Here is a 13,782-nt window from a genome sequence, read left to right on the forward strand (position 1 = left end):
CAAATTATGTTTTCTCTTTTTTAACAAAAATAAAACATGTACCTATACATTTCTGAGACAAAATGTCTGATGAAATATGTAAAGGTTATGGAAATCCTGCATATAACTCCATCCTAACATCTCTAAGCATGTATAAACCCTCCATGTGAAATTCATTGTAACTGCTCATTTTTTAAATCTTGTGCGAAACATTTATTTTTTGACCCTTTACCAGATGCCAAATTTCTGACAGATTTTTCACCCAAATAAGGGCATTCAGAACTAAAAGATGACTGTAACGTGTAATTTCGTAAAAATGATTGATGGCAGAATTACTACAGGTTTCTCACTGCAGGACACTGAAGCACAAAGATCAGGAAGTTCAGGTGGTGCTTTAGTGTGGATGTGCTGATCCATCAGGACAATACTCACTGTGATCAGACTTTCCACACACATCCAGAGGAAAAGATGGACTGATGGAGAAACTGTTCTTAAAAGGTAAGGTCTGTGATTGATGTTTAATGCTGATAATGCAGTTTGGTTTGACATTTTGTTAATGACAATCATATACATTTTAAGTACAAATAGACCTACTTTACATAAAAAGGTCCAGAAACAAAAATATGAGGATTAAAAACATCACAAAGCAGAAATAATCTTTCCAAACCCCTTTGTAAATATAATCTGTAGCCTTTGGTTGAAGAAATTCTCATGACTCTTCGTTTATATGCAGTTGACCCTGTTTATAGAAATATGAAAATCACATTGTTTGTCCCAGGAGAGACTCCGGGTCCCATTAAAGCCGAACTCTGGGGTCTTTGGTTTCATCTTGTGCCCTAAACCTCAGTGGACAGAACATTTGTCCTGCAGTCTCTGTTTAAACCATCAGAACTAAACACTGTAATCACTCAATCCGTAATACACACTCAAAACACAAACAGTGCAATAAAATGTGGATCATTCATTAGTGAGTGGTGCAGGCATCATTTTTAATCATAATTAGGACTAAAAATGCACAATCAAAACAATAACAATTTTTAACCAAGTAAACTAAAAACAAATCACTTAACAAATTTACATGACCTTAATAAAGGTTTTTATGTTTGCCATTTTAAATGACATATTTCCAGGTTTTCCATGACTGTATGGATTTCACTGTATTGTCTGTATTTTCTGATTGTAAACTATATAGCGCCACCTAGTGAACATTATCTAGTGTAATGCTGTCACTCAGGGGCCTCAGGTTATCTTAAGGCACCTTTGTGTCAGATGTGATGCGTCACACATGATCTTGTGATTGAATGGGGTTCTTTCATTTTTAATGAAGTTTTATTTAACAATAATCAGAGGCGCACATTCAGGTATCAACCAATCAGTGCAAGAGGAAGCCGGTATATAAAGCCGTCTCTGACACATATTATATTAGTATCTCTACTTCATATCGGCCCTGTCAGATATTTATTTGAAAATCTATATTTTATTTGAGGACGGACTCAACTGCATCAATAAAAAAGAGCATTTAAATTAATCTGATGTGTTGAAATTTGTCTGTTGAATTTAACTAATTTTTAATTTATTCTATTCTATGATAAAACATGTCTGGTGTTTAATGAAGTACCATGAACTTATGTGTTGTGTATGAATATGATAATCATTCAGTTCTGTGATATATATAGAGGTATTACCATCTGATTTACCACAGTAATATCACAGAGCATTTTATAATTTAAATTTTAGAAACAGCCTTGATATACAGTTTATCAATGTTATCACAGTTTGGTTTATTTTGATGTAAAAAAAATTACAAACAATTTCAATTTGTCAAATGGAGATGGGGGAATAAATGACATGCATAATTATGAAAAGTAAAAAAAAAAAAAAGGTTAAACAACCATTATATTTTTTGCATTATAATTTGCAATTATAGCTAGAAATTATTTTTTAACAATGAAAAACAAATGATGAAAAAATAGCAAACCATGTTTTTAGATTTTTAATTTTAGAAATCATTTTCATTGTGTATTTCAAATTTGGGGTAAATTCATTTATTGTATTAGACAGGTGTGATGATCAGTGGAGCTGAATTTTTACCTTCATAGTTTAAGGATGGGCTAAAATATGGATAGAGTTTCCCAGTGAACGATTGACCAGTGAAAGAGTAGATATGAGAGCTGGACTCCACATCATAAAAGGAGACCAGACCCTCCTCATAATCCACAAACACACCGACCCGCTGCGGCTTCACTCTCACACACAGAGAGACAGGAGGACCATCACAGGCACTATATTCATTCTCATTCCTCAGCCACACAGTCCAGAATCCATTACTGGGTCTCAGTGTGATCTCTCCCTTCCTGTTAATGGATTCTCTGGCCACTCCTAAATCCCATTCAGTCTTTCCCTTCACCTGCACCTCAAAATAAAATCTCCCTGAGGAGAATCCCTCCTTTCCCAGGACAGATACACATGTATCAAATCTCTTTGGGTTGTCTGGGAGGTCCTGACTAATGTCTCCACAGCTCACTTGTTTTCCATCATCAGACAGGATGAGTTCAGGATGAGCTGTATCAGGATCCAGAGTCACTGAGGAAACAGAGAATATGAATCACAACTACATACAGATATTCTGTGATGATGTTTTTAATATTTAATCAGTGTTTAATCATCCTGTATGTCAGTAATGAAGCTGTGAGTATATGAATGTAATCTAGTGTAGTTCAGACACACACTGTACCTTCATACTGCTGCATCCTCTTCAGATCTGTAGAGTCTAATGACAATAAAACATCATCAGATCTTTGACATGTTTATGTGTGGAATTATAGACAAGATTTAAGATGAGATTTAAAGAATTGTGTTCAACATCATGTTTTATCTGATCAGAGTGTTTCTCCTTCACCAGTATTGTGTTTGAGCTCTAAATATTCCTCCTTTTTAGAACATCTTTATGAATGTTTTGTGAAACATTTTATGATATTTTTATTTTAGATACATTCACGCCTAATGCTATTCATCTCAGTTTTGGAGTGGATTAATATTGAGGTTTGTTTTGTTTCTTTTCATTTTCTCTCTCTCTCCCTCTTTTCATTAGCAGGAGGTCATGGCTGCAACTGTCAGCAATGATTGGCTGAAACTCTGATTGGAGGATGAGGGATGAGACTACACTTCCTACCAAGAAGTGTTTATTTATTGTTTTTTGATTGTATTTTGTTGATTGAGTTTTCTTTAGTGATATTCACTTGTCACTAGATTTAGTGATTTCCCCACCCCTTTTGAGACTTTTTTTCTCCGAAATTTTAGGGACAAATCTAGCAACTTCTTGGATAAACCTTATCTGGACTCTTATTTTGCCCACTGATCTATATTAATATTTATATAGATTAATGAATTTACCATTATGATGTCATCTAGAGACATTTAGCTGCCAGTTTTAGCTACTTTCAGATGAAGCAACACTGGTGATATTATGTTAATCCTCCTGTTGATGAAATTAACTCCTCTACAACAAGAAATCCTGTTTTTGTTTGTAAGTTAACATTTGTTTGTATACTCTTGTTTTTGTTTTGTTTTTTCTTTATGAGTGTATATTGTTAATTTGGGAAGGAGTTGGGTGCCATTTTCTTTTGATCTTGTATTCTCCTGTTTATGTTAGTAATGGAATTTTATTGTATTTTTGTTTTCTTTTTGTTTTGTAGTTTAGTTAGTTTTTCCCCCCTATCTTGAGCCCCCTCTTGATGTCTTTTAATCCTCCCTCACTTGTAAATAAGAGTTGAACAGTGGGTTTTGTGACAGCATTGGGGTTTATTTTTGATCCTCACCGCTGACACACACAACACCGTTTTTATTCTGCTATGCACCCTTCCATCCCTAGACTTAATAGGGGAAAGTAACAAGGTTGTTCAGCAAAGACAACACTATAAAATGAGGATTTCACTCTGTAGTTTCTCATCTAAATGTGATTTTAGATTTACTAAAGCCTTGATATTGTGGTTACAGTGAAGCTTCTAGATGAATTTACTGCATTCTGAAATTAGAGCTTAAATTGAGCTGCTCTCTTCAAGAAGAACTGTGAGCTGATGATAATGAGACAAACACATGATTACATCGCTTATTTCAGCTTGACCAGACTCATTCTTCATTTTTTATTCTTTTTACATTTTATATGTATCTGAATAGGTTATTTGATATTGTCGTACCAGTTAGTGTGAGTTTCTCCTGTAGAGTGTCCTGCAGTCGAGTCAGAGCTCTCCTCAGAGGCTCCAGACTCTCATCAATCTTCACACTGATCTCAGACCAGTTCCTGGTGTTTCTAGAGCTGCACAGGGATGAGTGAATCTACAGCAGGAGAGAGGAGAAATCCTTCATCATGGGGAGTGTTATGGTGTCATATACTGCATTTTCATTGATCAGAGAGATGTTGACTGACCTGTAGGAGGTGGAGGTGATCTTCAGTGTGTGAGAGCTGCTCCAGCTCAGTGTTTCTCATCTTTAGCTCAGTGATCTCCTGCTCCAGCTCTTCAATGAGCTCTTCCTCCTGTTTCTCTGCTGCTTTCTGCTGCTCCTTCATCATCTCCAGCAGTTCAGTCTGACATCTCTCAATGGAGCGGATGAGATCAGTGAAGAGCTCGACACGGGCTGCTTTCTCCTTCTCTGTGTTTCTCTGCTCAACCGGGTCAATAAATTATTCATTACTATTTCTCATACATGTTTTCAGAGGGGTTTGAAAAATTTCCTAACCAAGTTATTAAACTTCCCCCTGTACCATTTGCACTGAATGATTCCTCAAATCATGTGTCTTGTTGGGGAGAGGTGTGTTATTACTTTACAAAATAATCAAGTAAATCACAGCTTTGTTGATGTTTAGACCAACAGCGTGAATGTGAGTCTGATATTACTTTTATACAACAATTCAACAAACAATTCAATAATGAAGTTACTATAAAGTAACTGACATTTTAGACAAATTATTGTCAGCTACCTTGTCTTTATTTGCTCCGACCACCGAAAAGAGTTTTAAACAACTCAAACAATGAAAAGTCCCAGTGTTGTTGGACTGTATATCAGGACTCTTGGAGAACCGGAACTAAATGATGAGTAACAAATATTTATATTTAATTACATTATTTTAAACTCACTTTTCTGACTTCTGATGAGTGTTTGATGTCTTGAATCTTCTTGATTCTCTCCTGGATCATCTGCTGTGTATCTTTCTGTGTCTTCATCAGTTGAGCCTATAGACAGAGAACAATACACAATGTTTTCATAATTCACTCATTTTTTCACAAAATCAAAGAATATGATTCCTCTAGATATAGTATGATCTCTACCTTCTTCTCTTCACTCTCCTCTTCTATAGGAACAGTGTTGTGATTTTGGTGGTCTTTCACAAGACACATCAGGCACACGATTGTCTGATCATCTCTACAGAACAGCTCCAGAGGTCTCTCATGTTTCTGACATATATAGTCCTCCAGATTCCTCTCAGGATTGATCAGTTTGTGTTTCTTTAAACCTGCCACTCTCAAATGAGGCTCCAGGTGAGTTTCACAGTAAGAGCTCTGACACACCAGACACGACTTCAGGGCTTTCAGCTTTCTTTCCTCACAGACGTCACACAGAACTTCAGGTTTTTTCAGAACTTCAGTTTTTTTCTCAGGACTTTTCTTTTTATAGTGATCTACGAGCTCTCTGAGTGTGGTATTAATCTTGAGATCAGGTCTGATCTTGAATGTTTCTTTACAATATGGACAGTTGCAGGTCTGGCTGTTGTCCCAGCACTTATTCAGACAGGTCTTGCAGAAGTTGTGTCCACATGGAGTGCTGACTGGATCAGTGAACACGTCCAGACATATCGAGCACTGAAGCTCCTCAGTCAGTGGACCGCTGGAGGATGACATCACTGGAGAGAGAAATGATGAAGATAAATAACCTGCACTATAGTATGAAGTTTGGAAACACCTGTGACTTTTTGATCTAATGGCTTCTGCTTAAAGGACTGAAATAATAATAATAATCATTATTATTAGTAGTAGTATTAGTATTATAATAAATGAATGAGTGGACAGTGAAGAAAAAGGCTCAACAAATCTGCAGCTGTAAGGAACTCAGAACGTGTGTGTCTGAGTTCGGGACTCTTATGTTGAAGTGTGTTTTTGTTATGTTTGTCTTCACCTTGTGCTTGCCCTCACTCCCTTGTTGGTTACTATGGTCACCCTTGCTAGTTGCCTTGATGATTTCCTCTCCCCCTTGTTACCTCGTTAGCATTCTCTGTAAATAGGTCCCGGTTTTAGTCAGAGTTTGTCAGTTATTGTTGGAGTTTCTCAGTGTAATGTTTGTTGTGGTGTTCTGCCATGCTGATCATGCCTTGTCTGACCTGGAGTTAATGTTATTGCCTTTTCTGGATTTATGGATTGTCTGCTTGGATTAATCACTGCCTTTCCAGGATTCATGTCCTACTGATCTGTGGATTACTTTGTCATGTCTGGAACCAAGTTTGACTGTTTTCAAATGGAACAAACTGTTTGCATTTAGATCCTCATCTCTCCTCCTTATTTAAGACAACACTGCAGACGTTACAGAATAACTGACCCTCTCAGATGGATCTAGCAACAGATTTTTCTCCTGGAGCTCATCTCCTCCTGTTACACCGAGGTAACCGTTCCATAGAAGATCACACTCAAGATTTCCTGGACCTTGCATACCAATCTGACTTTCCAGATAAGTCACTTGCTGCTTTTTACCGTGCCAGTCTTGATGCACCCTTGAAAAATCAACTCTTTAGTGGAACACTAGCTGACACGGTTGAACAGGCTTTATTATTGAGTGGTTCTGTTTACTGTTAGATATGCAGATGAGGAGCTCCTAAATCACGCAGTACCTGCTATCCCCGAGCCTGTCCATGTCATGTCAGGACTAATTAATGTCATGTCTACCAAGCCTGAGCCCTTTCACAAGATGGCCGCCGCCACGTCTGAGCCCTCAACTAAGATTGTTACTGCGCCAGTGCCTCGCCCCGGGATGGCCGCCGCGCCAGTGCCTCGCCCCGGGATGGCCGCCGTGCCAGTGCCTCTCCAGGTTACAGATGCTACATCAGAGTCATTGACCAGGATGACTACCATGCCAGAGGTTTCAGCCAGGATAACTACTAAACCAGAATCTCCAGCCGTCAAGGAAGGCACTTCAAGGTTCCCAGTCGAGTTACACTTTGCTAACAAAGTTAAGTTGGGCTGTAGGCACAAGACTGGTGTCAAATTTGGATGATGTACCACTTTTGACTGTACGGTGCTGCTGGTATCACTGTAGTTGTCCCAAATCAAGAGGTGGTCCCACTGACAACTACACTCCATATCACTGCTATAGCCATTATGTGCGTCTGGGCTGCATACTGTTCATCAACACAAGAGTCTGTTTCAAGGTCTGCTTCAAAGCCTGCTTCCAAGTCTGCTTCAGTCCAAGAGTCTGTTTCTAAGTCTGCTTTAAGGTCTGATCCAGTCCATGAGTCTGATTCAAGATTTGCATTATTTCACAAGTCTTCTCCAGAGCCTGTTTCAACCATTGAGTTCCCTGACTCCCTTGATACGACCACTGAAGTCTTCCCTGAGTTTCATGTCTGTCTTGACGCAACTGCAGAGGTTGAACCCGAACTTCATGTCTGTAATGATGTGACCACTGAGGTCGTACATGGACTTTCTGAAAACCAGAGACAATGTTCTGATCATGTCCATGGAGGATGCCCTCTATCTCCCTGCCTGTTTTGAAATGCCCTGGGGGTCCTTGCTCTTATCAGATTGGCTACAGTGGTCTTCTGCTCCGCCACAGAAGACTATAGTCTCACCCGATCTGCTACGGTGGTCTTCTGCTCCGCTGTGGAGGACAACAATTTCATCTGATCGGCTATGGTGGTCATCCGCTCCACCCTGGAGGTTGTCTGCCCTATCGATCCAGCTTGAGCTACTCCCTCATGTCATGTCTGCACAAGTTTCCACTAAAGAATTTTTTTGGGGGGGACTATGGGTACCAGGCTCCAGCAGATGCGGAGCTGGGCCCACCACTGCTCAATGCCCCAGGCCTGCCAATGCTCCACAGCCTGCCACTGCTCCATGGCCCAGGCCCGCCAATGTTCCATGGCCTAGATCCACCCATGCCCCAAGGTTCAGGTCCTGTCCCCCTCCACGGGCCTGGCCCTCCATCCCTCCCCCAAGACCACCTCCACTTCACCACCACTGTTATATTAGGAGCGTCTGGAATCCGCTCCTTAAGCGGGGGGCTCTGTAAGGAACTCAGAACGTGTGTCTGAGTTCGGGACTCTTATGTTGAAGTGTGTTTTTGTTATGTTTGTCTTCACCTTGTGCTTGCCCTCACTCCCTTGTTGGTTACTATGGTCACCCTTGTTAGTTGCCTTGATGATTTCCTCTCCCCCTTGTTACCTCGTTAGCATTCTCTGTAAATAGGTCCCGGTTTTAGTCAGAGTTTGTCAGTTATTGTTGGAGTTTCTCAGTGTAATGTTTGTTGTGGTGTTCTGCCATGCTGATCATGCCTTGTCTGACCTGGAGTTAATGTTATTGCCTTTTCTGGATTTATGGATTGTCTGCTTGGATTAATCACTGCCTTTCCAGGATTCATGTCCTACTGATCTGTGGATTACTTTGTCATGTCTGGAACCAAGTTTGACTGTTTTCAAATGGAATAAACTGTTTGCATTTAGATCCTCATCTCTCCTTATTTAAGACAACACTGCAGATGTTTACAGCAGCACACATGTGAACTCCTTTAATACTGTTTATAAAGAATCCCATGATGCACCTCATGAAGCTGGTTGAATGTAAAGAGTGATTTTGAAGAAACTCAAATATGTAAGAGATCATGTTCAATCAGCTGGTCATTACTGCAAAATTAACCCAGACAAGCTGATCAGTACCCTGATGTGACGCTCATTACATGAACACTTACCAAATAAATACTTGAAGGAGCAATATCTTTTTTTTTATTATTATCTGCTACGTTCAAATTATTATTTTTTTTTTTTCAGACTTAAAACCAAATTGGACCATGACCAGATTCAATATTTGCATTAAATTGGTTAGATCTCATGTAGGCCTAAGAAAATTGATACAATCATTCCTTTAAACACAGTAAGACAATTCAATGTAATATGACATGTTTAAACCAGTTTATTCCAACTTATTCCAGTTCGACATAAACTCTACTAAACCAGGTCACTTCCATTAGAAACCTGTTCAGCTCAATCTCTCTTATATTTCTATCATTACCTGTGAGTATCAGATGTGTCCACAAGACTCTTTGAACGGCTCAATAAATATAATGTTGTTTAAAGAGGTTGATCGTTTCAGGCGTCCATATTGTTGTTGATCAAGTTAGTTTCACTTTCTCTGAATCTCTCTGAACTACAGTGATGTCAGAGCTCCTCCTGTATTTACATATTTACATGAAGCAGTACTTTTCAAAAGTCTCCAGTAGAGGCCGCCATTCATTCACTGCTGTTATCAGTTATCCTCCTTTTCCTAGGCTAATTTCTTCACTTTGTGAAACACATCTCTGCTGTGATTCAGTTGTCCTGCAGATTCCAAAATTGTTATTGGAGTTGTTAATATCTTGGATATGAAGTGTAATAACTCTTATATTAGAAAGTGTCTTACTCGAGATATCAACAGTTACCCAAAAAGCACTTCTGAAATGGAAACATTTTTTTTCTATACTTTCAACTGAGAAAATTTGTTCAGCAAGTAATATGTTTTTACTGCCAAATAAGGTAAAGGAAATTAATTTTAAAATACTGCACAGGTATTACCCATGTAATGCTTTTCTTAATAAGTTTAAAGAAGACATCTTCTCACAACTTTCTTTTTTCTCTCACATTTAATCTGTAATTGTAAATACTCTGAAGACTTTTGGAAGCAGGTATGATGGATTTTGATACATTCTACAAAATGATCAAAATAGATGAATCTATCCTCACTGGACTGTAATATTGGCTCTACTATAATTGATAACACATTAAAGGTAATAATTCTTGGGAAATTTCATGTACATAAAGTTTTTTTCTGTAAAGATCTTGATATATTTTAGGACTCATTTAACTAGAAATAAGAAGTGTATAAAAACATCTCTCATCTCTCAATGTTTTAACCTGTACAGTGTAAGATCTGTTATATGTATCCCCCAGTTTCTGCTCTGGCTTCTGTTTGATGTTAAATGTCATTGTATTTTTTTCTGAAAGTTAAATAAAAAAAAAAATCCTAAGCCCCATGATGCCTTGCGCAGCAGTAACTTCCATTAAACTGTTAACAATCAGTGAAAGTCTTGCTCGATGAACACAATAATATATATATTTTTTAAACTGGACACAAAGAATTATTCTACTCACCTTTCAAAAATCAAACAATAAAAGGAAACCTAAAAAAAAAAAAAAAAATTAGGCTACGTTCAACAAAACATGAATTACCCTCAAAGCTTGATTTTGTTCCAGCCGCAGCAATATTACAGATGTGTTGATGTTGATTATATACAGTATATATATATATATATATATATATATATATATATATATATATATAGCCTCATAAATGTTTATTAACTTTAGCAATGAGTGCTAATAGTCTGCTAATAGTGATTAGAAGTGAAAAGGGGAGACAATTACATTTTAAAGCAGGGGTGTCCAGACTTTTTTGCAGCGCCACAAATATGTACCACCAGGTACGTATTGGTATAGTTCTGAAACAAAAACGTCCACTGGGGTCGCTAAAGAGAAGGACATGTTACATTTCGATTAACAGTCAGAGGTATGTACACTACAGCATATCCAATTATCCTAAAACTGTGTTATTTTAGTGATAAATGTAACGTGATTCGTGTTATATTACTGAAACATGTTTAATCTGATGGTAAATGTAACGTTAGAATCATGAGAGTGCTCACGACGCCAGTAGAACAGATAAGCTAATTTAGCTAGCTTCCTTCAATTAACATTACGTACTCTGCAGTACAAAAATTACAGCCGCAGCATACATCGACAGAACCCTGGCAAAGTAGGTACGTTTGTAGCCAGGTGGCTATAGTGAACTAAAATTAGCGCTTGCTAAGTTCTTTTTTTAGTGATAAATGTTTGCTGTAATGGTAAATGTGATGTTAGAATCGTGTGTGAGCACTCCTGATAAAAGCAATGCCCTTCAATTATGTTTCTGTAGTACATTTTGTAGCTAGCTAGGTGGCTAACGTTGGTGAGCTAACGGTGAACTGTCTGAACATAAAACTTATATGTTTGCACATACGCACATTCAGCAAATCACCAGTTCACCAGTTATGAGCACATCCATATGTGCAAACAAATGCGATATACATTGCATTACTTTCGATGTATTATTAGATGAGGTTAATCTGCGTTTATACCTTAAGAACTACAAATCCCATGAAACTGTCGACCAATTATGTGTTGCCATAAAACGCCGTGTGCAAACATGCGCACTATCAATTTGTGTGTGTGTGTGTGTGTGTGTGTGTGTGCGCGCGCGCCCACAGTAAGAAACTACGTTTACATCACCAAACAATTTTATATGTGCTTGCAGGTTCCCGACATATGAAAGTGATAGAAAAGCAGCAGGTTAGTCTTTCCATGTAGCACCAACTTGTGCCATAGCCATTGCTTGTGAGTGCGCATTACTACATTTATGTATGTATTCTACATGCATTTTAATGTAGCTGTTGAATCTGCCCATACGTCTAGGCCAGCCCAAATAGGCCAGTAGCCCCTCACTTCAGAACACTCAAGATCCAAGGGGCGGAGTCGGGTAGGTTAAGATATATGGAAAGTGGGAGGAGTTGGATCTAGAACCAGGAGGTGGAGATGGGTAGGGTTAGAGCCAGGGGGCGGAGTCATGTAGGTTTAGGGCTATGGAAAGTGGGAGGAGATACACTCCGCCCCTTGGATCTTGTGTTCTGCAGTGAGGATTATCTCAAGTAGGCTGCAGCCTGCGGTGGACATCCAACCCCGCCCACAGCCAAGTGTGACATCAGAAGCCGCGTCCGTGCCCAATATGTCACCTCGTGACTCCCCATTAGATGTATATACATATCCTTCAGATGCAAAAGCCTCCAAGTGTCATCTGAAATGTTCTTCTAAAATGAGCATTTTTATCAAGCTTGTATGTTTAGGTTCAGTTATTTCACTTTAATGGCAATTAATAGGTCCTTTTCAGTGACATTAAAGTGAAATAACTGAACATAAACATATGAGCTTGATAAAAATGCTCATTTTAGAAGAAAATTTCAGATAGCACTTAGAGGCTTTGCATCTGAAGTCTTCATATATACACATATCCATGGTGATTCCCCATCCCTGTGTCACCCCTGGAACCCAATTTGTTGTATGTTGGTTTCCAATTTCCAAAGGATTTTTAGGCATAAGGTTAAAGATGAAAGCGCTTTTTTTTTTTTTCTCCCCCAAACCACCAGAAATCCCGCCCTGCTGCTAATTTCATTGGTTACAGTAACGGGTAGGTTTAGAGATCAATGTTTGGTGTAGGCAATCTGTACTGTGATTGACATGACCAATAGATTCTTAAAGGATTAGGATAGTTCACTTCAAAATGGAAATTTCCTGATATTTTAATCACCCCAATCTCATCCTAGATGTTCATGTCTTTCTTTCTTCAGTCGAAAAGAAATTCGTTTTTTTTTTTTTTTTGAGGAAACATTCCAGGATTTTTTCCCCTACATAATAGACTTCAAAGGCAACCCAAATGTTGAAAGTCCAAATCAATGCAGTTCAAAAGAAGGGCTTCAGAGGCACTGCATGATCCCAGCTGAGGAATATAGGGTCTTATCTAGCGAAACAATCGGTCATTTGAAAAATATTGTATATACTTTTTTGACTGAAATTGCTCATCTTGCGCTGCTGTGCGGCTCGCCATTGATTGCGTAATCACATCAGAAAGGTCACGCTAGACGTACGCGGAAGTACCACCTCAAACAACATGCGAGGACTAATACAAACGCCCTTTACCAAAAAAAAAACCTCCATCTTCAACTTCAAATCATCTGACATCATTGTTTTAACTTTTTTTTTTGTTGTTGTTAAAGGACTTTTGTATTAGTCTTCACATGTGCACTTTGCAAACATGGGGGTGGTACTTCTGTCTATGTCAACCATGACCTTTCCGACGTGATTACATAATCACTGGCGTGCCACAGAGCAGTGCAAGATAAGAAATGTAGGTTAATACATTATAATACAACATATATACATTTTTACATTTTTTTTTTTTTTTACATTTTTTGAAAATGACCGATCCTTTCATTTTTTTTTTTCACACCTTAACACAATAACGTGACAGATGTAAACATGCAGAAGAAAAACACACACCACATGTCTGTAGAACCTACAATTGCATATATTGTTTTATTTCCTGCAGTGTTGATACACACTGTCCACTGCCGTTGTGTTGCAGTTGTGCATACCTGTTATATTTACCTTTTTTTGTATAGAAGTCTAGAATTATCTTTTTTCCCTGTTGGGGAGAGTCGGTAAGTCAACCTATAGCCAAGTGAATATGAAACAGGAATAAAAGTAATGCATACAAAACAAGTTCACAATGTATGTCATCGACTGACACCTTAACAACAATTTCCTAATTGCCTAACTCAATTAGACAACAAAATATCCCCCCAAAAAAGTGGTCTTCTGGCCCTATGATGGAGCAAAGTTGAGTCATTTGAGTAAACAGTTACTAACTTTTGTAACTAGCTATTGTATTTAAAGTATAATTGTAAAATATCACTATTTATAAT

The 13,782-nt window shown here is 38.3% G+C and overlaps 1 protein-coding gene across 1 annotated transcript; it reads right to left on the reverse strand.

Annotated features, from left to right (window-relative positions):
• Positions 1-34: 34 nt before the first annotated feature.
• Positions 35-9,530, reverse strand: LOC125275817 (E3 ubiquitin-protein ligase TRIM21-like). Its single transcript, XM_048203095.1, has 7 exons — positions 9,249-9,530; positions 5,307-5,878; positions 5,115-5,210; positions 4,406-4,639; positions 4,176-4,314; positions 2,714-2,749; positions 35-2,562 (listed from the first exon to the last, which is right to left on the reverse strand). The coding sequence occupies exons 2-7, from the start codon at positions 5,874-5,876 to the stop codon at positions 2,033-2,035; spliced, it is 1,605 nt and encodes a 534-aa protein (XP_048059052.1). The 5' UTR covers positions 5,877-5,878; positions 9,249-9,530; the 3' UTR covers positions 35-2,032.
• Positions 9,531-13,782: the final 4,252 nt, after the last annotated feature.

Source organism: Megalobrama amblycephala, linkage group LG9, assembly GCF_018812025.1.
Source record: "Megalobrama amblycephala isolate DHTTF-2021 linkage group LG9, ASM1881202v1, whole genome shotgun sequence".
NCBI classification, from domain to species: Eukaryota; Metazoa; Chordata; class Actinopteri; order Cypriniformes; family Xenocyprididae; genus Megalobrama; species Megalobrama amblycephala.